The sequence below is a fragment of the Salvelinus fontinalis genome, chromosome 2 (assembly GCF_029448725.1).
Source record: "Salvelinus fontinalis isolate EN_2023a chromosome 2, ASM2944872v1, whole genome shotgun sequence".
Classification (NCBI taxonomy): Eukaryota; Metazoa; Chordata; class Actinopteri; order Salmoniformes; family Salmonidae; genus Salvelinus; species Salvelinus fontinalis.
In genome coordinates this window covers 58809072-58834086 of record NC_074666.1, presented here as the reverse complement: position 1 = coordinate 58834086, position 25015 = coordinate 58809072, and the positions used below count along the sequence as shown (strand labels likewise).

Sequence of the window (25015 nt, the reverse complement as noted above, 5' to 3'; positions counted from 1 at the left end):
AATCAAAAACACACAAATTCTGACAAACTCCAAGCATTGATTATGCAAGAATGGGCTGCCATCAGTCAGGATGTGGCCAAGAAGTTAATTGACAGCACGCCAGGGCGGATTGCAGAGGTCTTGAAAAAGAAGGGTCAACACTGCAAAAATTGACTCTTGCCATCAACTTCATGTAATTGTCAATAAAAGCCTTTGACACTTACGAAATGCTTGTAATTATCCTTCAGTATTCCATAGTAACATCTGACAAAAATATCTAAAGACACTGAAGCAGCAAACTTTGTGGAAATTAAAATTTGTGTCATTCAAAACTTTTGGCCACGACTGCACAGCCTGCGCAAAAATACAAAGCAGCTTTCTTCAAATCATCATTATAGTCGCATTATACAGCCTTCCAATCTAATACCGTAATCAAAACATATAGCCCAACGTTTGTAGAACAACTAAAGTTACATGAACAACTCTAAATTAAGCATATAGAAGTACCTATTTCTTTGTTAACCACTCAACAAAGAATAGCTGCATGTGCGCACCCCCTCAAATCGTTTGTAGAAAATATTGATATTTTATTCAACTTTGTTCAATTGTGTTTTTCATACTATAAAATAATGCCATGGAATTCTAAGCAAATCTTGTCTGCTAAAGTAACTAGTGTAGCCACAGACATTTGGCATAGCCAGATCATTACCTAACATAAGGACTACTCAGAGTATTCTATTTTGTTCTTCTGAAATAGACAAAAAAAGAAATCATATCATGCTTCTTCAGACCTGTCTAAAATAAATAATTGATTTATTGTGAAGGTGTAGGCCATATTGAAGGGATTTTTTGTGAAAGCCAGGAGATGCTAAATGTGTTAATGTTAATTAACGGTCAATTACTGTGAGACTGACAGTTATTTGCTTGACAATCACCAGCTGACGAAATTTTGTGACTGCCACAGCCTTAACCCTTGCCAAGGAGGCCCCCGTTGCCAATGGTCACTGTTTTCGACTTCCACTGAGAGTGACATATCTCCATGACTGGTTGGTAGGATCGAGAACAGTAACATTCACCAAGTCATCCAGAGAAATCCTACTAACTCCATTCTCCAGGGTAGGGGAGACCCCTTTGGGGAGCGATCCCTGCAGAGCACCGACCAGTTGGCCGTGGAGACCCGACACAGCAGCGACACTTCCACCAGGACAGAGCGGCGTCCGGCTACTGGGGTAGAAGAGAAAGAAAAAAGTAGGCGAGCGTGCATTCCCCAGTAGCTTGTGTACATTTTCTACTTGTTTGCTAAGAGTAGCCATGTCGCCCCTGTAGTCCTCTGCAAGCAAACAGTTGCTACATTGAAAGTTAGGGTGGTCCACATTGTCCTGGAATAAAGCAAAATAAGTATATGCTCCTGCAGTGTTGAAAACATTTGTTAGAGTCCTCCATTTGAGGCTACAGGCTAGGCTAGCTAAGCTTCCGTGTGTCTACTTGACAGGGAATTCTCAACTTGTCAGAGAGAGATTTACACAGCTATCAAAACCGCCAGGCCAAGGTAAACCTACAACAAACACACAATTCATTTGAATGTTTGCAAAATTCACAATGTGAAACATGTATGATCGTGTAGAGTATTGTAACGCAGGCTAGTAAACATGTTGCGTCAACAACACACTCACATTGGTATCTTTAAGTTTGTTTTCAGTGTATTAATCTAAGCATTTATAGCATTGTTGATTTGATGATGTTTAAAGGTTTAAGTTGAAATAGTGCTGGAATAGCAGAGGCAGTGCTCCTGTTGTCTTTGTGCTGATTTAGGCTCCCGAGTGGCGCAGAGGTCTAAGGCACTGCAGCTCAGCGCAAGAGGCGTCACTACAGTCCTGGTTTAAATCCAGGCTGTATCACATCCGGATGTGATTGGGTGTCACATAGGGCTGCGCACAATTGGCTCAGCGTCGTCCGGGTTTGGTTGGGGTTGGCCGTCATTGTAAATAATAATTTGTTCTTAACTGACTTGCCTAGTTAAATAAAAGGTTAAAATGTAAAACTCAGGTGGTTCTAAACTCAGCAGCTAGTTTTTTAGTAAACTGTCAAAAACATTAACTTGCTGCAGGTCATGTTACGTGCAATATTTGCTTAGTGGACTTCAATGGACAGATGTTGTCCTCCGGTTTTGTGCTGAAACAAACATGCGTAGTTGAATTTATTCCACCACTGAGTGACTGTAGGATAGTGTAGGAAAACATCCACACATAAGCGCACACCACCAGTTTTTTTGTTCCAGACAAATGGCCTGGTGTTGTTGCACCAAACATCACCATATGTGCAAGTGAATGGCCAAGCATACAAAGGGCTCTGTAACACGTTAATTATGATGAGGCAGAACAGTGTTTGTGTGTGGAAGATGTATTACAATAGGAAACAGAGAGACAGGTCATTCATCCTGAGCTCACAGGTCATTGGGGGTGAAGGGTGTTTGTGTGCATACAGGGGCCAGGGGATTTCATCTGAACTGCTGGGATGGGATATACAGGAGGATCGTGTCAAGTCACCATTCCTCAGGAATATACCAAACGGAGTGATAAAACCAAAAGTGTATCTACTTTATCATCAGACAAACCTAATCTATCTCCTACAGCCCAACAAAAAGTCTCTAGTCTCCACATCTGGGCAAACACAATGGAATGGTAGGTTCCAGGTTGTCTTTATTGCAGGCCCGCAGATCTAAAAATGGCAAGAGAAGTGTTTGACTTTTCAGGAACCACATTGGATATGCTACAGCAATCTGATATGGGCGCGCGACTGCAAAAAGAAAACCTGGAACTTGACCAATAAAATGTCTCACAACACAAACCTTGTGACTGCCATAAGACATTCACTCACCCCCACCCTGGCACATGTGGGGTGGGCTAGACTGTATTGATGTCTGCCCTTAACCCTTAAGTCATAGGACGAGGTGATTGAAATGTATAGTATTTAACCCACAAAGACTAGACTATGTAAGAGGACTGGTTAAATAACAACAAAAAATACTTTAAAAACACTGTTCGGAATAATCACTGTTGGAAAAAATAGAAACATTTCTTATCCTTTAAGGTCTCTGTATAGCTTGTAAGTGCCAACACCTACAATCTCCAGCAATGAATTACATTGGAGACTGTGTGGGCGGGACTCTTACCTGAAAAAGATGGTGCAGTACAACCCAGAGACAAGCATTTCCTATCCCCTGATGTTATGAAAGCAGAGTGAATCATATGATAAGGGGTTTATAAATCACGGGAAAAGAACAGGACATCATGTATGGCGATACTGATCTGAAGGGCCCAACTCCCAGGCTAGAGGCTATGGTTATTAAGGGTTTAACAGCTGACGCCAATGGTGACAGCTAGTCTCACAGGGTTCCGAAACATAACAAAAAATACAGACAAATTACTTTACATGTAAAAACATTAACATGTAGTGTGCGTGTGTGTGCATCTATCAGTTACACACGTTAGTACATACACACAACAAGTAGGTCACATGGGGAAGAGGCTTTGTTCCGTAAGGTGATGCATTATTTGTTTTTTGAAACCAGGTTTGCTGTTCACTTGCGCTATACGAGATGGAAGGAAGTTCCATGCAATCATGGCTCTCTATAATACTGCATGTTTCCTTGAATTTGTTCTAGACTTGGGGACTGTGAAAAGACCCCTGGTGGAATGTCTGGTGGGGTAATTGTGTGTCGAGAGAGAGACAGAGAGCGAGAGAGCGAGAGAGAGGAAGTTCTGGAGCCTCGTTCTACTTTTCTCTTCCCATGGATCCAAAGTGGGTCAGCTGAGAGCTGCCTGTAGGGCTGGCTGTGGCATCAGTCACACACTCGCTTAACACTTCACACCACTGCCTCTGATAAAAAAAATATATATAATAATAATGTGTCACGTCATTACATTCTGTGATTATGCTATACCTCTGCATTAAATTCTGAGAGGAAGTAAGCTTTTAAGGCAATGCCTGTGAGGATAGTCAATAACATAAGAGAATTCAATCAACTCTACAATTACATTTCTACTTTTTCAGTCAGAGGAGCAGAGGAGAGCACTAGGGAGGATAATATTTAAGATTGATGTTAAGATTGATGTGTGTGTTAGGGATGTTAACAGTTAATCTGTCAGCTAATGAAAAAACATTTGGACAGTCATGCTTATAGGTTCATTTTGTGGAATTAAATTGGCCTGTGTATTTGTTAGTCTTCATGCATCTTATTGATCACATACGCACAGCATACAGAGCCTATTCTGGTTCCAGGATGATGTTTCTGTATGCAGTACTGCCGCTCTGCTCATTTGTAGGTAAGTGAAACTTACCTGATAATTATGCATTAAAAAATGTTACATTTTCTTTTCACTAACTTATCTTAATGTTCTTTTGTTGTTTGCAGGTGCACTATCCTTCTGACCCTATGAAGCCAGGTCCCATCTACTTTTTAACTCCTTGCAAGTGTGGCTTGTTTGGGGTCTGCTGTAAAGGTATACCACAAGTCAACTACTTGATTGAAGAAGGCATGTCATCCAGCAAAGGCAGCAGCGCAGTCATCAACTACATGCACCATTTATTCACCAACTACGGAGTTGGGAAAACACATGTGGACCTGAATAGTGATAACGGCAGTGGCCAAAACAAGAACTAGTTTGTGCCTGGCGGACTATGCACAGGTTTTCCCCCGACTGGTGCTTCAGCCTCATCAAGCAGCGCTTCAGAAAGACCAGAGTGAACACTGTCTGAGATTGCTGGTGTTGTGAAGGACAACACTGTGACAGGGGTCAACATCCCACAGCTAGTTGGACTGGAGGATGGTACGGTGCTAGTGGAAAGCTATGGCTGGCAACAACACCTGACAGTACTTCAGGCTGCTGCCACAGTTCAAGCAGTACCAGCACTTCAGGTGAATATCATTTTCATTGCATTGTAAGAGGTTATTCTTCTAATCTAAACTTGGGAGGTGAATTGATGTCATGCAAGGTTGTAATATCTCCTACATTGTTTTGGTTATTTCCTGTTTTACAGCTTCGATAATCTGGAGCCTGGTGGTGTTGTCGCCAAGGAGCGTTCGACATCAGTCGGGACCAGGTTTCAAATGCTGTGCAACTCCGACATCCTTCCTCCCATAGGTGGTCTGCCTGTACAAGCAACACCTAGACTGGACACAGCTAGACAAACTTATGTTTGAGAAGATCAGGGAGTTTTGCGACAAAGAGGCTATGGACATCACATGCCCTGCACCAAAGTCAAGGGCAGGACAGAAACAGGCTCTCCAAATATAGATTCCCTTGTTCATGCGTGGTTCGGACAGACCAGACATCAGCACTATCTGCAGTGCCTCTATTCAAATGACTCTCTCCTAATACACACGCCATACGTTGCTGCTACTATTTTTTTTTTATCCTGCAGCTCAGCCACCTTACCCCTGATTGTATGCATATAACTACCTCAACTATCACTGATATTGTTATTGATATTGTTCTTATACATACTGTATATTATTTGAACATTTTCTGTTATTGCTACTGTACAAATAACCATTTGGCTGTACCGTTTACACCTTCTGTGGAGACCCATCCACTTAGCAAGATGTGGTTGGGGGTTATAGCATTTCTTTCACATGACTCATAAATTTAGACAAGTGTGTCTGGGTAAGCATCATCTAAAATTTACCTGGAATTTTTCCTTATTGTAGGCTACTACTTTTAGTCTTAATCTTTACTACACTACTCAGCACATGACCTCATGACCCCATGGGGCTGGCTTAAGGTGTGAACAATGCTGAATGGGAGTAGACAGAAGTAGAGCACTCCAGTAGGTACCAAAACCTTCAAAGGCCCTTTTCTAAACAGTGAGTTTACAAGTTTAGCAACTTTCAAAGCAGAATTACTTTCACATTGTTCCTTAAAAATGCAGTGTATGCTATACCATTTTGTAGCCAAGAGTCTCTACTTTTATCCAAAGTAAAAGACACAATTTCAAATGTTGCTACATGACATCGATTTGAGCCTGGTCAGTCACATATGCCATTGAAATCTGGATTTCTCCTCTTCTTTTGGTTTTCATAACATTCTTTAATTGTCCAGAAACCAAATGCACAATCCTATTCATATTAGCAACTCATCCTAGTTGTTCCATCTTCAGATTCACCCTATTTCTTTCTTTTACCCCTTTTTCGTGATGTCTTGTCCCGTCGCCGCAACAACACAATTGGCTCTGGAGAGACGAAGGTCGAGTCACGCGTCCTCCGAAACATGAACCCCCAAACCACGCTCCTTAACTTCTTTCAGCTAGGGGGCACTATTTTTATGTTTGGAAAAATAACGTTCCCAAGGTAAACAGACTATTTCTCAAGCCCAGATTGTAGAATATGCATATAATTTACAAGTTAGGATAGAGAACACTCCAGAGTTTCCAAAACTGTCAAAATATTGTCTGTGAGTATAACAGAACTGATTTTGAAGGCGAAAACCTGAGGAAATCCAACCCGGAAGTGCCGTTTATTTGGAAAAATTCCTGTTTCATTGCCTGCCCCTCCTCCATTTAAAGGGGTATCAACCAGATTCCTTTTCCAATGGCTTCCTCAGGCTGTGACCAGGCTTTAGACATAGTTTCAGGATTTTATTTAGAAAAATTAGCGAAATTTATCAAAACGTGTCAGGTGTCCTTTGATTAGTTCCTGCGTGCAAGAGATGTAGCTCGACATTTTCTTACTCTGTAGTATTGAGTAGTATACCGTCCGGTTGAAATATTATCGATTATGTATGTTAAAAACAACCTGAGGATTGATTATAAAAAACGTTTAACATGCTTCTACAAACATTACGGATACTTTTTGGAATTTGTCTGCCTTTCAGGACCGGAACGAGCCTGTGGTTTTCTGAACATAACGCGCAAACCAAATGGCGGTTTTTGGTTATAAAACTAATCTTTATCGAACAAAAATAACATTTATTGTGTAACTGGGAGTCTGGTAAGTACAAACATCCGAAGATTATCAAAGGTAAGCGATTCATTTAATTGCTTTTCTGACCAAGCTAATTTGCGGCTAGCTGTTCTTACTGTTTTGACTAGTGATTGATAAACTCACAAACGCTTGGATTGCTTTCACTGTAAAGCATATTTTCAAAATCTGACACGATAGGTGGATTAACAACAAGCTAAACTGTGTTTTGGTATATTTCACGATTATAAATATATATATATATATTTTTTTTTAATTGGCGCTCTGCAATTCAGCGGTTGTTTACGAAAATGGTCCCGCTAAAGGGATCTGTGCGTCAAGAAGTTAACAACCGCCAGCTTAACCCAGAATCACCAATGTGTCGGAGGAAACATTGTTCATCTGACAACTGAAAAATTGAATGTTTGAAAATTACGTTTCACATCGTCTGCTTCTACTTTTTCCAATGGCCTCGGAAGAAATCACAGCAGTTTTACAGGCGTCCAACAAATTGTGCTATTATGTGTTTTTTTTCGCGTCGTGTATAACTTATTTTGTACATACAGAGCATCTGGATATCAAGACTGCGATCACTCACAGCGGAATTGACAAAGATTTTTTCTTCAACAAGCAAGACGCAGAGGACATTCTCCAAACACAGGGCCATCATCCCCGTTGTTTGCCAGAGGAAGCGACACAGGCACAGAGGACAAAGAGCCGGATGCCTGGTCAGGACCCGGAAAAGGAGAGTGGGAAAGCTGCCGTTACCATCAAAATTACGGTACAATAAACTAGACGAGGTACGATCACGAATATCCTACCAATGGGACATCAAAAACTGTGATATCCTATGTTTCACAGAATCATGGCTGAATGACGACATGGATATTCAGCTAGCAGGATATACGCTGCACCGGAAAGATAGAACAGCACACTCCGGTAAGACGAAGGGGGGGGGGGGGGGGGTCTGTGCATATTTGTAAACAGCTGGTGCATTAAAACAATTCTAGATCACCTGTACTCCACACACAGAGACGCGTACAGAGCTCTCCCTCATTCTCCATTTGGTAAATCCAACCACAACTCTATCCTCCCGATTGCTGCTTACAAGCTAAAATTAAAGCAGGAAGCACCAGTGACTGTATATAAAAAGTGGTCAGATGAAGCAGATGCTAAACTACAGGACTGTTTTGCTATCACAGACTGGAACATGTTCCGGGATTCTTCCGATGGCATTGAGGAGTACACCACATCAGTCACTGGCTTTATCAATAAGTGCATCAAGGACATCGTCCCCACAGTGATTGTACGTACATACCCCAACCAGAAGCCATGGATTACAGGCAACATTCGCACTGAGCTAAAGGGTAGAGCTGTCGCTTTCAAGGTGCGGGACTCTAACCCGGAATCTTACAAGAAATCCTGCTATGCAATGCGATGAACCATCAAACAGGCAAAGCGTCAATACAGGGCTAAGATTGAATCATACTACACCGGCTCCGAACATCGTCTTATGCTATTACAGACTACAAAATGAAGCACAGCCACGAGCTGCCCAGTGACAAGCCTACCAGACGAGCTAAATCACTTCTATGCTCGCGTCGAGGCAAGCAACACCGAGGCATGCTTGAGAGCATCAGCTGTTCCGGATGGCTGTGTGATAACGCTCTCCGTAGCCGACGTGAGTAAGACCTTTAAAACAGGTCAACATACACAAGGCTTGCGGGGCCAGACGGTTTACCAGGATGTGTGCTCCGGGCATGTGCTGACCAACTGGCAGGTGTCTTCACTGACATTTTCAACATGTCCCTGATTGAGTCTGTAATACCAACATGTTTCAAGCAGATCACCATAGTCCCTGTCCCCAAGAACACAAAGGCAACCTGCCTAAATGACTACAGACCTGTAGCACTCACGTCCGTAGTCATGAAGTGCTTTGAAAGGGTGGTAATGGCTCACAACACCATTATCCCAGAAACCCTAGACCCAATCCAATTTGTATACCGCCCAAACAGATCCACAGATGATGCAACGTCTATTGCACTCCACACTGCCCTTTCCCACCTGGACAAAAGGAACACCTATGTGAGAATGCTGTTCATTGACTACAGCTCAGCGTTCAATACCACAGTACCCTCAAAGCTCATCACTAAGTTAAGGATCCTGGGACTAAACACCTCCCTCTGCAACTGGATCCTGAACTTCCTGACGGGCCGCCTCCAGGTGGTGAGGGTAGGTAGCAACATCTGCCACATTGATCCTCAACACTGGAGCTCCCCAGGGGTGCGTGCTCAGTCCCCTCCTGTACTGCATGGCCAAGCATGACTCCAACACAATCATTAAGTTTGCAGACGACACAACGGTAGTAGGCCTGATCACCGAAAACAACGAGACAGCCTATAGGGAGGAGGTCAGAGACCTGGCCGGGTGGTGCCAGAATACCAACCTATCCCTCAACGTAACCAAGACTAAGGAGATGATTGTGGACTACAGGAAAAGGAGGACCGAGCACGACCCCATTCTCAGGTTGAGAGCTTCAAGTTCCTTGGAGTCCACATCAACAACAAACTAGAATGGTACAAACACACCGAGACAGTCGTGAAGAGGGCACGACAAAGCCTATTCCCCATCGCTGAAACTAAAAAGATTTGGCATGGGTCCTGAGATCCTCTACACCAGGCGGTGTCAGAGGAAGGCCCTAGAAGACCCCAGCCACCCCAGTCATAGACTGTTCTCTCTACTACCGCATGGCAAGCGGTACCGGAGTGCTAAGTCTAGGACAAAAAGGCTTCTCAACAGTTTTTACCCCCAAGCCATAAGACTACTGAACAGGTAATCAAATGGCTACCCGGACTATTTGCATTGTGCCCCCCTCAAACCCCTCTTTTTATGCTGCCGCAACTCTTTTATTTTTATTTTGTATTTTATCCCCTTTTCCCCCCAATTTTCGTGGTATTCAATCGCTAGTAATTACTATCTTGTCTCATCGCTACAACTTCCGTACGGGCTCGGGAGAGACGAAGGTCGAAAGCCACGCGTCCTCCGAAGCACAACCCAACCAAGCTGCACTGCTTCTTAACACAGCGCGCCTCCAACCCGGAAGCCAGCCGCACCAATGTGTCGGAGGAAACACCGTGCACCTGGCCCCCTTGGTTAGCGCGCACTGCGCCCGGCCCGCCACAGGAGTCGCTGGAGCGCGATGAGACAAGGATATCCCTACCGGCCAAACCCTCCCTAACCCGGACGACGCTAGGCCAATTGTGCGTCGCCCCACGGACCTCCCGGTCACGGCCAGCTGCGACAGAGCCTGGGCGCGAACCCAGAGACTCTGGTGGCGCAGCTAGCACTTGCCCTAGACCACTGCGCCACCCCGGAGGCCTGCAACTCTCTTTTTATCATATTAACATAGTCACTTTAACTATACATTCATGTACATACTACCTCAATTGGGCCGACCAACCAGTGCTCCCACACATTAGCTAACCGGGCTATCTGCATTGTGTCCCACCCGCCAACCCCTCTTTTACGCTACTGCTACTCTCCGTTCATCATATATGCATAGTCACTTTAACCATATCTACATGTACATACTACCTCAAATCAGCCTAACTTATTTCTTTACCTACCCATTGTTCACCTAATACCTTTTTTTGCACTATTGGTTAGAGCCTGTAAGGTCTACACCTGTTGTATTCGGCGCACGTGACAAATAACTTTGATTTGATTATTTTCAATTTAAACGTTTCAGCCAAAGCGAGCAGCAGAGCACTAGGCAGTGAGTGAGTCAGATTAATAAAACAGCCTCTCTGAAACACTGCCAAACCAATCCAAAATCTATTCCTCCACTCATTATTTTCTGTGGGCCTGAGCTGTAACTGAGGCATCACAGCCCAGATGAGATGGACAGCTAATCAGATAACATGATTCATTGTGTTCACATGGAAAACCCAGAAGTGTGACCCAGCCAGTGGAAAGCCATTGATTGAGTGATGACCTCAGCTCACTACACCTTGTGCTGGATGGGTTGATGCTCAAAAGTAGAAATGTAATTTGGCATCAAGACAGGTGCTTTGAGTTTAGATCACCAAGGAAGGTCTGCTCTGACATCTGTCCAGCCACAGGTCACACCAGACTAACACCAACACCAGCCACTAAGGCTGACAGACAACAACTGCCTGTGGAGTCAGAAAGTTGCAAAATGGAGGGGGGATGAATTAGAATGGGACAGCAAGGTGAAGGACAGGATTTTTTTTTAAACATTAAACATCTTCAGAATATGAGACTGATTAATTCTGTTTGATGAACACAGTGGGTGAGAAGGTGTGTGCGTTTGTGTGGTGGGGCTCAGGAAACAGCACTGGGGGGAGCTTAGTCACTCCTATCCCCTAGGCTCTCCCTCAGGCGTTTCATCAAACAGCCTCATAGCCCCATCATGTTAAACTCATCCCCTAAAACTACTCTTCAAAGCAGATCATAAAAAGTGGCCAGCAGTGGCAAACAATACCAATTTGACACCTGTGAGCCATTGTTAAATTTAAGTCCTCTGGGGATTTTAAATCTTTACCATGACCACATCACCCTGACTTATACAGTTCAAACCATTACTGATACAATACAAAACACAATAGCGTTAGGTCTAGCATCTGTGCCTGGCTGTATGGGGGATTTTTATTTAATTTAAATAACATACCAAACCCTCTAAAAGGTTTCAGGATTGAGAAGGGAGACAAATTTGGCTACAGTGAGAGACTATGAATCATGAATAGTGCCCTACAGCAATGCGGAATTGAGTTAAAACTCCACAGCTTTTGAAGCAGGCAGGCAGGACACATTTAGCTGGCTGGAATATGGAGCTAGAACGTTCTATTGCACAACAAAACATTTTCACACTGTAATTCTGTCATTGTGCATGGCCATAAAAATATTTAAAAAAATACAAACTGATGATACACACATTGGAGCAAATCATTCGTCAAGATGTAACCGAAAAATAATGAATGCATTAATTTCCCTGTAGGCTTGGTCTATTCTACAGGGAATAAGGAAATCTACACTCCCCTACTTCAAATAAAATTGTATGTCACATAAGCCAAATACTGTAGACCTTACCGTGAAATGCTTACTTACAAGCCCTTAACCAACAATGCAGTTCAAGAAAAAGAGTAAAGATTTTTTTTTTTACTAAATAAACTAATGGGGGGAAAAAAATACTCTTTAAAGGGTTTTTCTTTATTTAACTATTTTCTACATTGTAGAATAACAGTGAAGACATCAAAACTATGAAATAACACATATGGAATCATCTGGTAACCAAAAAAGCGTTATACAAATCAAAATATGTTAGATTTGAGATTCTTCAAAGTAGCCACCCTTTGCCTTGACAGCTTTGCACTCTTTTGGAATTCTCTACAAAGTAGAAAATAGTCAAAATAAAAAAAGCCCTGGAATGAGTAGGTGAGTCCAAACTTTTGACTAGTACTGTATATATGACCCGTTTCAGGAAACTAGGTGTGTCGCATGTCACGACTTCACAGGAGAGGCATTTGAACTTTGTTTGTGTTGCCTACCCTTACAACCTGGGGCCGGCCCGTCAGGAAGTCCAGGATCTAGTTGCAGAGGGAGGTGTTTAGTCCCATGGTCCTTAGCCTAGTGATAAGCTTCGAGGGCAATAGTGTTGTTGAACGCCGAGCTGTAGTCAATGAATAGCATTCTCATATAGGTTTTCCTTTTGACCAGGTGGGAAGGAGCAGTGTGGAGTGCGATTGAGATTGCGTCTTCTGTAGATCTATTCGGGCGGTATACAAATTGGAGTGGGTCTCGGGTTTCCGGGATGATGGTGTTGACGTGAGCCATGACCAGCCTTTCAAAGCACTTCATGGCTACCGACATGAGTTCTACCGGGCGGTAGTCATTTAGGCAGGTTACCTTCGCATTATTGGGCCCAGGGACTACGGTGGTCTGCTTGAAACATGTAGGTATTACAGACACGGTCAGTGAGAGGTTGAAAATGTCAGTGATGATACTTGCCAGTTGGTCTGCGCAGGCTCTGAGGAACACGTCCTGGTAATCCGTCTGGCCCTGCGGCCTTATGAATGTTGACCAATTTAAAGGTCTTGCTCACATCGGCTACGGAGAGCGTAATCACACAGTTGTCCGGAACAGCTGGTGCTCGCATGCATGCTTCAGTAATGCTTGCCTCGATGTGAGCATAAAAGTCATTTAACTCGTCTGGTAGGCTCGCGTCACCGGGTTTCCCTTTGTAGTCCGTAATAGTTTGCAAGCTCTGCCACATCCGTCGAGCGTCAGAGCCTGTGTAATAGGATTCAATGGTCCGTCTGAGGGCATAGGGGGATTTCTTATAAGCGTCCGGATTAGTGCCCCGCTCCTTGAAAGCTAGCAGCTCTAGCCTTTAGCTCGATGCAGATGTTGCCTGTAATCCATGGCTTCTGGATGGGATATGTACGTACGGCCACTGTGGGGATGACGACGTCAATGCACTTGTTGAAGACGGTGACTGAGGTGGTATACTCCTCAATGCCATTGGATGAATCACGGAAAAGTCTGTTCGTGAAACAGTCCTGTAGCGTAGCATCCGCGTCATCTGACCACTTCCGTATTGAGCAAGTCACTGTTACTTCCTGCTCGAATTTCTGCTTGTAAGCAGGAATCAGGGGGCTAGAATTATGGTCAGCTTTGTATAGGTCTCGGTGTGTGGAGTAAAGGTGGTCTAGAGTTTTTTTTATTCCCTCTGGTTGCACATGTGACATGCTGGTAGAAATGAGGTCAAACAGATTTAAGTTTGACTGCATTAAAGTCCCCGCCACTAGGGGTGTTGCTTCTGGATGAGCATTTGTTTGCTTTTGGCCTTATACAGCTCGTTGAGTGCGGTCTTAGTGCCAGCATCGGTTTGTGGTGGTAAATAGATGGCTATGAATAATAGATGAAAACTCTTGGTAGATGGTGTGGTCTACAGCTTATCATGAGGTACTCTACCTTAGGCGAGCAATACCTTGTGACTTCTTTAATATTACACATTGCGCACCAGAAAAAGATCTTAGTCCAGTTCAAGGTGAGTAATCGATGTTACGATGTACAGAAGCTCTTTTCGTAGCAGCAACTTTATGTACAAAATAAGTTACAAACAATGGGGGAAAAAATAAAATAGCACAGTTGGTTAAGAGCCCGTAAAACAGCAGCCGCTATACATATTTATTTGAACAGTGAAGCTAAAACATATAATTTGGCTCTATACTCCACCATTTGATTTGAGACCAAATGTTTCATTTGAGGCAACAGTACAGAATGTCACCTTTTATTTGAGGGCATTTTCTAATATATCTGTTTTACCATTTAGAAAATGTAAGCACTTTATGTATCTAGTCCCATTATTGGAAGGTGTCATAAGTATTTGGAAAAAATTCACATTGTGTGCTAAAGTCATCAAAAGTTTAGTATTTGATCCCATATTCCTAGCACGCAATGACAAAGCTACATCAAGCTTGTGACTCTACAAACTTGTTGGATGCATTTGCAGTTTGTTTTGGTTGTTTCAGATGTTGTGCTCAATAGAAATGAATGGTAAATAATGTATGTCATTTTGGAGTCCCGTTTATTCTAAATAACAATAGAATAGGTTTCTGATCACTTCTACAATAATGTGGATGCTACCATGATTACAGAAAATCATGAATAGAGGCACTAAGATCACACCCCCCAAGACAGTCTAACCTCTCACCATTACCAATAACACAGGAGATTAGCATTTGGGGGGGGGGGGGTATGATATTTATACCTTTGTACCCTTCCACGCATCATTATTCAAATAAGAAGGTTACATTCTATACTGTTGCCTCATATGAAACATTTGATCACAGCCCAGAGGTTTATTGGAGATCCAAAGGAACGTCGACAGCATCATCTCACACAATAGACTCCCTTTTCTACACACACTTCCTGAATAATAGGCCGCTGTAACAGCTGGGTGGGGGTTGGGGGCTATAATGTCACACGCCGCACACAAGGCTGGAAATGGTAAAGGGGAATAAGGACACGCACTAGGTTGCCCACTCTGCACCACATGTAACCTGAAAATAAATAGTAATCTCTAAAAAAAACTGACAGAACCTCCCATCTTAACAATACTTGGGGATCACCCCCCAGTGGGCTGAAAGAACTATCAGATAATTGCTAATGCATCATTTAAATGCTCCCTCCCTCTCAGCTCCTGTGGCCAGATGGCCATTCATCTACCACCACGTGTGTGTGTGTGTGTCTGTGGTGCAGTATATTTGTTTTCTATTGAGACTTAATTGCTTTGTTTATGAGGATAAGCAATGGCAGAGAGGCCAGTGGCCAGCATCCAGTATCCTGAGAGAGCGCAACAGACGTCCCCCATTGACAGAATTTTTTAGCTCTGAAATAATCCGAAAATCCCAACACGATTTTAAGACCAAAAAGAAAAAGCTAACCTGATGTACTTGTACAATGGGCTTTTAAATATGAATGAATGTTCCTCCAAAAGCTGAGTAGTCTGGTTTCACTCCCCTTGCAGGGAGACGGAGTGCTTCTGTTACTCTCGCAGATATTTGGGAGGGAGGAGAGAGATGTCATAGTGGGGTCAAGCTGAGGCGGGCGGGGGATTGTCCTACCTCACGACTGCCACACGCGAAAGCTAGCTTCATATTCTGCTCATCAAAACACACCGTCTCAGGGGAACTCACATGGAAGACTCTCTCTCTGCTCTTCAAACTCTCCCTCCCTCCTGCTATCCATCCCTCTCGCCCTCCACCTATCTCTGCCCCATTCTTCCCTAAATAAATCAGCAAGTGTTGTTTTGTGTTTGATCAAAATCATGTAAGCTACCCATTAAATCTCTCCACATAAAATTTAATTTCCTTCTAGTACACTACAGTTCAATAAAAAAAACACCAACAGCAATTCAGTTCCATATGAAAACAGGCTACTGATGCTTGGAAAGAGCCGAGTTATTTTCTCTCACGTTTTGTTTTGCAATTGCTGCTAACCCCAGAATCCAATCATAACCGGAATCCAAGCTCTTTCTATGCTAATAACCTATTAGTACATATTCAGAAATGTAGGGACACAGAAAGGTGACACGCACAATAGAAGAAAACACTTAGTGTGTCTAGACTGTGTGTATGAGTGTGCATAACAACCCTTGGTGTCCAGAGTGGCGCAGCAGTCTAAGGCACTGCATCTCAGTGCTAGGGGTGACCCTACAGACCCTGGTTCAATCCCGGGTTGTATCACAACCAGTCATAATCGGGAGTCCCATTTGGCGGTGCACAATTGGCACAGCGTCGTACGGGTTAGGGGAGGGTTTGGCAAGGGTAGGCTGTCATAGTAAAATAGTGTGTTCTTAACTGACTTGCCTGGTTAAATAAAGTTAAAATATAAACAACGTACACGTGCCCCCGTTTTTAACACAACTGACTTTATCACCATGTCACTCATCCTACTAGTTACAGTCAACTTGCTGCGAGTAGATGCCAATTATGAGAGAGATCTACTGGGTTCCAAACTTCCCCTTATTGACTTTCAATGGAAGTCTGCAGTGGTGTTAAATATGGGTTGAGGTCAACTCTCTTGCTAAGTATACGTTTTTTGGGACGGTATGGCAGTATGAGACAGTTTAGGTTTCTGAACAAGAAAGGCTCTTCGTGTTTTATGAGTAGTGCATGACCGTACGATGGCAACAAATGAATTATACAGCTGAAGTCAGAAGTTTACAAACCCTTAGGTTGGAGTCATTAAAACTCATTTTTCAACCACTCCACAAATATATTTTTAACAAACTATAGTTTTGGCAAGTCGGTTAGGACATCTACTTTGTGCATGACACAAGTAATTTTTCCAACAATTGTTTACAGAGATTATTTAACTTATTATTCACTGTATCACAATTCCAGTGTGTCAGAAATATACATACACTAAGTTGACTGTGCCTTTAAACAGCTTGGAAAATTCCAGAAAATGATGTCGAAGTTTCTGATAGGCTAATTGACTTCATTTGAGTCGTGGTGTACCTGTGGATGCATTTCAAGGCCTACCTTCAAACTCAGTGCCTCTTTGCTTGACATCATGGGAAAATCTAAAGAAATTAGCCAAGACCTCAGAAAAACAATTGTAGATCTCAAGTCTGGCACATCCTTGGGAGCAATTTCCAAACACCTGAAGGTAACAAAGGACCTTGTGAAGATGCTGGGGGAAACAGGTACAAAAGTATCTATATCCACAGTAAAACAAGTCCTATATCGACATAACCTGAAAGGCCGCTCAGCAAGGAAGAAGCCACTGCTCCAAAATCACCATAAAAAAGCCAGACTGCGGTTTGCAACTGCACATGGGGACAAAGATCGTAGTTTTTGTCCTCTGGTCTGATGAAACAAAAATAGAACTGTTCGGCCATAATGACCATCGTTATGTTTGGAGGAAAAAGGGGGAGGCTTGCAAGCCGAAGAACACCATCCCAACCGTGAAGCACGGGGGTGGCAGCACCATGTTGTGGGGGTGGTTTGCTGCAAGAGGGACTGGTGCACTTCACAAAATAGATGACATCATGAGGGAGGAAAAATATGTGGATGTATTGAAGCAAGATATCAGTCAGGAAGTTAAAGCTTGGTCGCAAATGGGTCTTCCAAATGGACAATGACCCCAAGCATACTTCCAAAGTTGTGGCAAAATGGCTTAAGGACAACAAAGTCAAGGTATTGGAGTGGCCATCACAAAGCCCTGACCTCAATCATATAAAACATTTGTGGGCAGAACTGAAAAAGTGTGTGCAAGCAAGGAGGCCTACAAACTCAGTTACACCAGCTCTGTCAGGAGGAAGGGCCAAAATTCACCCAACTTAATGTGGGAAGCTTGTGGAAGGCTACCCGAAACGTTTAACCCTAGTTAAACAATTTAAAGGCAATGCTAACAAATACTAATTGAGCTTATGTAAACTTCTGACCCACTGGGAACGTGATGAAAGAAATACAGGCTGAAATAAAATCACTCTGCTATTATTCTGATATTTCACATTCTTAAAATAAAGTGATCCTAACTGACCTAAGACAGGGAATTTTTACTAGGATTAAATGTCAAGAATTGTGAAAAACTGAGTTTAAATGTATTTGGCTAAGGTGTATGTAAACTTCCGACTTCAACTGTAAGTGATTTTTAATAGGCTACCTCCATTCCGATGGTTATATTCTCAACCAAACTAGTATAAAACTAACAGTGAAGTCACAGACAGATAGGGTTACCCTGACACGTCACAGGGGCTATAAAGCTGAAGCATCCGTTTAGACGTTTTCACATCAACCAACTACGGTAGTGAGAGGAAGTCTAGTCGACGGTAGTGGTAGAGGACGGAACTGAGTGAAACTGGGCCGACATTCTGCAAATGTTTTCATCAATGAAACATCTGATCTCAATGTTTCAGTTACCAAAGCTACAAGAATCTGTTACGAATATAGTGCACTACGTTTTGGAGACATGACGCTTTGCCAAAATTTTACATTTGTTTTGTTGTTTAGCAGGACTGCAAGGTTGAATTTAGAATTGAGATTGTGCACACTTCAGAAGGAGGCATTCCCTAACAGAAATATGCAAATACATGCTACAATGCGCCAATAGGATCTTGCTAGCTCATGCTTGGCCCACCTCCTTGCTTGTTCTGACCATAATGCTTCATTTTCTACCACTGTAAACAATCCTGCTTCAGACCAGTACTTAAACTGGCAGTTCATTCATTGACAGACAACCTAAAACAGGGCTGCCTACGATAGCACTCAAGCAGGATCAGATCAGGACGTTCAATGACAACCTAAACATACAGGCTTAACTGACAACATACTCATACAAGTTCCTATGCAGAGTTGCGAGAGAACTGGCCCATTTCAAACTGCAGGAAATCTGCGTCAGATAAGCAGTTCAATCTAATTAACAGACCATCCATGCATGCAACAGCCAATACTTTGCAGCGGTACCGCAAAACTCTAGGGGGTCCTACAGGTCCAGTGTATCTTTTCTGGAGGAATTTTAACTATTTCAGGGGTTAAAAAGGTAGAGATGGGTTACAGGTACACCATCACAACATACTCTAGTCCAGGACTTACCTTGCGAAACCGGTCCACCTCGCAGTCGTTGAGGTCCTCATAGAGCGAGTGATGCCTCTTGCCCAGCAATGCTGTGGGTGTCACAGTGGCACGGTCTAGATGTTCCTTGTCCATTAAGTCACCCTTGGTAGAAGTAGTATACGGCTGCTCCTCTGTCGTAGTATCCCAATCCCTGTTCTGCTGTCCTGGGGCCTCAGCCTTTCCATGACTTCTGCTTTCCATGTCTGTATCCACTGCAGACGCAGGCTGCTCCGGTTCAAGTTCCGGTGGCTGCTCGGTCCTGGTGCACAGGTCATACATTACTCTCTACTCTCACAAGCAGGCAGCGGCAGTGCATTAGCAGCAGTAATCAATAGGCCCAACAGGGGGGGGGGCAAGGGCGACACAATCTTGTCATTCACTACTGGGGGGTGGGGTGGAGGTTATCATGGATCAGCCTCCACCAAGGATTATTGTTTTTTACCCTGACACCCTCCTGTCCCCTTCTTTCTCTTCCTTGATCTTCAGTAAGTTTACAAAAGGGGTGGGGGGGGGGGGGGTGTAGTAACTTGGTCTGAGCTGAGTTTAAGTGTCCGACACGAAAAGATCAGTAAGCTCAGCGATGTAATTACCAGGCTCATCAGTAACAGAACACAGCCGCCGCATAAGTTTGTTAATGTAGCTAGTCGGACCCCTAAGATGGCGCTTTCACGGTGACAGAAATAGCACTAAGTGGTAGACTGCCTCGTTCGGTTCCTTTTATAAAATATTCCTTACAACATTTCCAGAGAAAACCAGCTCAAGACAAAAAAATCCAGAGAGCTCCTCCTTTAAAATTTGAACTTTTAGGGGGGGGCTGTAAAAATGCCCTCAATGACGTCTCCCACAAAAAAACTGTCTTCAAATACTGCAGGATATTGTGTACTCACGAAAAACACTTCTTATAGCACGTCCATGAACAGACACCAAACAATGAAGCATTTGCAGTAGAAATTATGCAATGATCATGCATGTACTTCCCCGTGATCCTATTTAATAAGAACAGTGAAGCGTGCAGATTGAGTCCGGGTCCTACTTGCTAGGTTGACTGAGGGAGGCTGCCTCCCCACTCCTCCGTACGCCACAGAGGGATGGATCTGTCATTGTTGCTCATCCACAAAACGGGAACAGGAAAGGAAAGCCTAGTCATTAGCAGTTCGTACGTCACTTAGAAGTTGAGCTTGACTCTGGCTCTCTGTGACGACAGCACAGAAGAAGCACTGCTGGTATAGTGTGTGTGAAGGCAAACAAGATCAGGTGAAAATTACTGGTTTAACTAACAGGTCCAACCTCCTCTCCAGTCCTCTCTCTCCTGCTCTGCTGGCTGAGATGCAAGTGGTCTCCAGCTGTGCCGGTCTCCTTGTTGACGCTGCTGCTAAAAACAACGAGGCTCAATGAACTGTCTAATTCCCGTTTCCCATATAACAACATTAAGGTGAAGGAAGATGATGACCAACTGAAGGGGAAAAACAAACTGTGTGACTGTGTGCGTTTGTGTTCATGAGAGGGGGTGGGAAGAAAGGGATTCTATCCTCCTATCACATCAAGACAGCCTCTGGGAGGTGGCCAATCACAACTGCAGCTCGAGCTGGTTTCCACGGAGATGACGCTGGAATGATGTTGCTTGCCTATTGATTGTCGAAGAGGAGGCACACACACTGCTACACAGGAAGGCTGGCTGAAGGCAGAGCGATGGCATACTGTGCACACACACACAAATACCAACATACACACAGCGTCACCGTCACACCCAGGTGTCTTGCGAATTAACTTGTCATATGATCCTGCAGCTCAGCTGGCTGAGATTCATATCTATCGAAGCTGAGAGTCAGACCATTCAGCTACTCTACTAATTGCTTCTCAATCGTGCAAACAGAGGGAGAGACAGTACTCTCAGGGAGATGAACACAAACCTAGGCAGACTCATAGCCAAGCATGAACTAACCATACAGTCAATAGTCCAGACAAATTGGGGTGAGCTGCTGAAGCCAAAACCCTGTCCTGGTTTATAGCAGGCAGCAACCTGCTGACTGACTTACGTACTGTAGTTGTAGCTAGGCAGAGTTGTAAATGCTGCAGTGGCCATCCAATGAATATGAATCTCATTCCATGAGGAGGAAATGACATATCAAAGTTGGATTCCTTCCAGATAGGGATTTCTAACTGAATGATGGTGGAGCAATATCAGGTCTTTCCCCCACATTGAGTTACAAACCTTCCTTGTTTAAATAGTACTCTGCAAGCAGCAGATGATCAGTTACCAGACCTATAACCTGGCCCAGAACGCTGTCACTCTCCCATCCCCAAGCAACTCAAACAAGGAGACGTGACCGCAGGTCAAATCACCCCATTAAGGATTGATTCCACTGGTTTACATAGCATGCCATAGGGTCGGCACGTTTAGAGCGCACGTAAAGAGATTTTCTACCAATAACATCTTGAAATATGTCAACAAAAAACATTGGAATAGTGGTGTAGCCGACCAGCTTATAAACATAACATTGCTGTAGCCTCGCACAAAGTAGTTGTGAATTTAGGGTGTAATATTTGTCTTGGTTTTGAATTTAACTTATTAGTAATTCAATCATGTATTAGCTAATTGCTGCTGGGCATATATTCCAGCTAGAGAAATTAGAATCTGCCTTAAAAATAAAGAGCCTTCCTTCCAAAGTGACTGATCATGTATTCTGGTCTGTGCAATTTAACAGAAGCTATAAAAGCGGAAATTCAGCACTGTAATAGATAGTGTATGCATCACTTTTAGCTGCTCTTGCTAGCTGGAGCAGACAGATTGGAGCTTGGCTGGCTGGAGAACCCATGCATTTAGATGTGTAGTAATAATACGCAGCAGCATGGGTTTGCACGTGTGTCTCTCCACTCTCCAGTATTAGGGATAGTGAGTGAGCGTGTCATCCCATTAAAGCAGATCTATTTCTGGGCACCTGACTGAGTAATCAAAATTAAAATGGAGGCCTGTCGACCTCTGTCTGAAGCCAAGTTTTAAGACTCCGGTCACTGTTTCAATTAAACAGAATGCTTTATCACTCCTTCCACAGATCCCCACACCATGCTCCACCAACCCTGGTAGCCTAAATCCCTCAGGAGGATAAGAGGTGCCTGTCATGATGACAAGGATTTCTATGCTTCATTCTGTACATCCTGGTCATGACCATTGCAGGGCCTGAGGCATATTGCTAAATCATTCCTCCTGGCAAACAACAAATACTGTAGGAGACATGTTTATTGCATGTCATAACTAACCGCCTCTGCAAGAAAATGGAAAGTGAATGCCCTGGCCTATAGCACAGAAAGGGAGAGCAAGAGAACATCCCTCTCCAGACAAAGACAGAACAGATACACCCTTTCCTTCTCACTGCATTTCACCCCATTTTCTCATCAGTTAAAACTTTAAATTACACAGCACTGGGGTGAGCGTGACCGTGGCAATGAATGGAACCAACCCTAACATGCTCTCCTCTCATACAGCCCCAATCTCCCACCCGCTCTGCGTCCGACCTCTTTAAATCTTTAATTGAAACCCTACTGGGGGCGGGGAGCACTGATAGGAAAACAACAGCTAGAGAAAAAGAGCAGAGTGTCAGCCAGCAGCAGTTCAAACATGCAAGACAACTGGGTAAATCATTTTGATTTCAATCCGTTTTTGACAGCGCCCATTTTGATTTTAACGAAACCTTCCATACATATTTGCCCATTGTAGAAGTGCTCAGAAAGTGACTTCTTGGACCCGAATTCCAAAACACTCAAGAGATAAACATTCTCAAACTTGACCCCTTTTGCATATCCCACCCTACCATGAGACATCTAAAAGTGCTTTCAGAAAGTATTCATACCTCTAGACTTTTCTAGTTACAGCCTTATTCTAAAATGGATTAAATCGTTTTTTCCCTCTAATCAATCTACACACAATACCCCATAATGACAAAGCACTAGAGGTCGACTGATTAATCGGAATGGCTGATTACAAGTTTTCATAACAATCGGAAATCGTTACTTTTTGGACACCGATTTGGCAGATTAAAAAATAATAATAATTTTTTACACCTTTATTTAACTAGGCAAGTCAGTTAAGAACACGTTCTTATTTTCAATGACGGCCTAGGAACAGTGGAACAGAAAAAGGACATTCATTGCTCCAACGTGTACCTAACCATAAACATCAATGCCTTTCTTAAAATCAGTACACTGCCTTGTTCAGGGGTAGAACGACAGATTTTTACCTTGTCAGCTCGGGGATTCAATCTTGCAACCTTACAGTTAACTAGTCCAACGCTCTAACTACCTGCCTCTCATTGCACTCCACGAGGAGCCTGCCTGTTACGCGAATGCAGTAAGTTGCTAGCTAGAATTAAACTTATCTTATAAAAAACAATCAATCATAATCACTAGTTAACTACACATGGTTGATGATATTACTAATTTATCTAGCGTGTCCTGCGTTGCATATAATCGATGCAGTGTGCATTCGCGAAAAAGGACATTCATTGCTCCAACGTGTACCTAACCATAAACATCAATGCCTTTCTTAAAATCAGTACACAGAAGTACGTATTTTTAAACCTGCATATTTAGCTAAAAGAAATCCAGGTTAGCAGGCAATATTAACCAGGTGAAATTGTGTCAGTTCTCTTGCGTTCATTGCACGCAGAGTCAGGGTATTCGCGATAATAATAAACGTTTTGTATTCTAAATGATAGGTCATTAATATGGTCGAATCCGGAAACTAAGGCTCTTATTTTTGTGTGTTATTATGTTATAATTAAGTCTATGATTTGATAGAGCAGTCTGACTGAGCGATGGTAGGCAGCAGCAGGCTCGTAAAAATTCATTCAACCCGCACTTCAAGCATTGCGCTGTTTATGACTTCAAGCCTATCAACTTCCGAGATTAGGCTGGTGTAACCGATGTGAAATTGCTAGCTAGTTAGCGGGGTGCGCGCTAATAGCGTTTCAAACGTCCTATAAATACTATATTAACTACAACCTAAAACCTCTTACCTTGGAATATTGAAGTCTCATGTTAAAAAGGAACCACCAGCTTTCATATGTTCTCATGTTCTGAGCAAGGAACTTAAACGTTAGCTTTTTTTACATGGCACATATTGCACTTTTACTTCTCCAACAATTTGTTTCTGCATTATTTAAACCAAATTGAACATGTTTCATTATTTATTTGAGGCTAAATTGATTTTTATTGATGTATTATATTAAGTTAAAATAAGTGTTCATTCAGTATTGTTGTAATAGTCATTATTACAAATAAATAAATACAAATCGGCTTTTTTTTTGTGTCCTCCAATAAATCGGTATCGGCGTTAAAAAATCATAAAATCGGTCGACCTCTATTTACATAAGTATCCAGAACCTTAACTCAGTACAGCCTTGGTCTTCTTGGGTATGATGCTACAAGCTTGGCACACCTGTATTTGGAGAGTTTTTCCCCCATTATTTTCTCAAGCTCTGTCAGGTTGGATGTGGATCGTTGCTGAACAGCTCTGGCTAGCTCTGGCTAGGCCACTCAAGGACATTCAGAAAGTTGTCCCGAAGCCACTCCTGCATTAGTTAGGCTGTGTGCTTAGGGTTGTTTTCATGTTGGAAGGTGAACCTTCGCCCCAGTCTGAGGTCCTGAGTGCTTTGGAGCAGGTTTTCATCAAGGATGATCTTTCCCTCAATCCTGACTAGTCCCCTATTCCCTGCCGCTGAAAAACTTCCCCACAGCATGATGCTGCCACCACGCTTCACCGTAGGGATGGTGCCAGGTTTCCTCCAGACGAGAACAATCTTGGTTTCATCAGACCAGAGAATCTTGTTTCTCATGGTCAGAGTGCTTTAGGTGCATTTTGGCAAACTTCAAGTGGGTTGCCATGTGCCTTTTACTGAGGAGTGACATCCATCTGGCCACTCTACCATAATGGCCA

The 25015-nt window shown here is 43.2% G+C and overlaps 1 protein-coding gene across 8 annotated transcripts in view; it reads right to left on the bottom strand.

The window, feature by feature from the left end:
• Window positions 1-25015, bottom strand: part of LOC129822141 (peripheral-type benzodiazepine receptor-associated protein 1-like) — a 177231-nt gene that overhangs the window by 145538 nt on the left and 6678 nt on the right. The window contains exon 1 of one of the 8 annotated variants that reach the window (XM_055880195.1): window positions 19063-20816. The exons of the other annotated variants lie outside the window; for them this stretch is intronic. Coding sequence (XP_055736170.1) covers window positions 19063-19362 — 300 coding nt within the window. The 5' untranslated portion in view covers window positions 19363-20816. Of the gene's footprint in view, window positions 1-19062; window positions 20817-25015 lie in introns of those variants that run through there. 8 annotated transcript variants of the gene reach the window in all.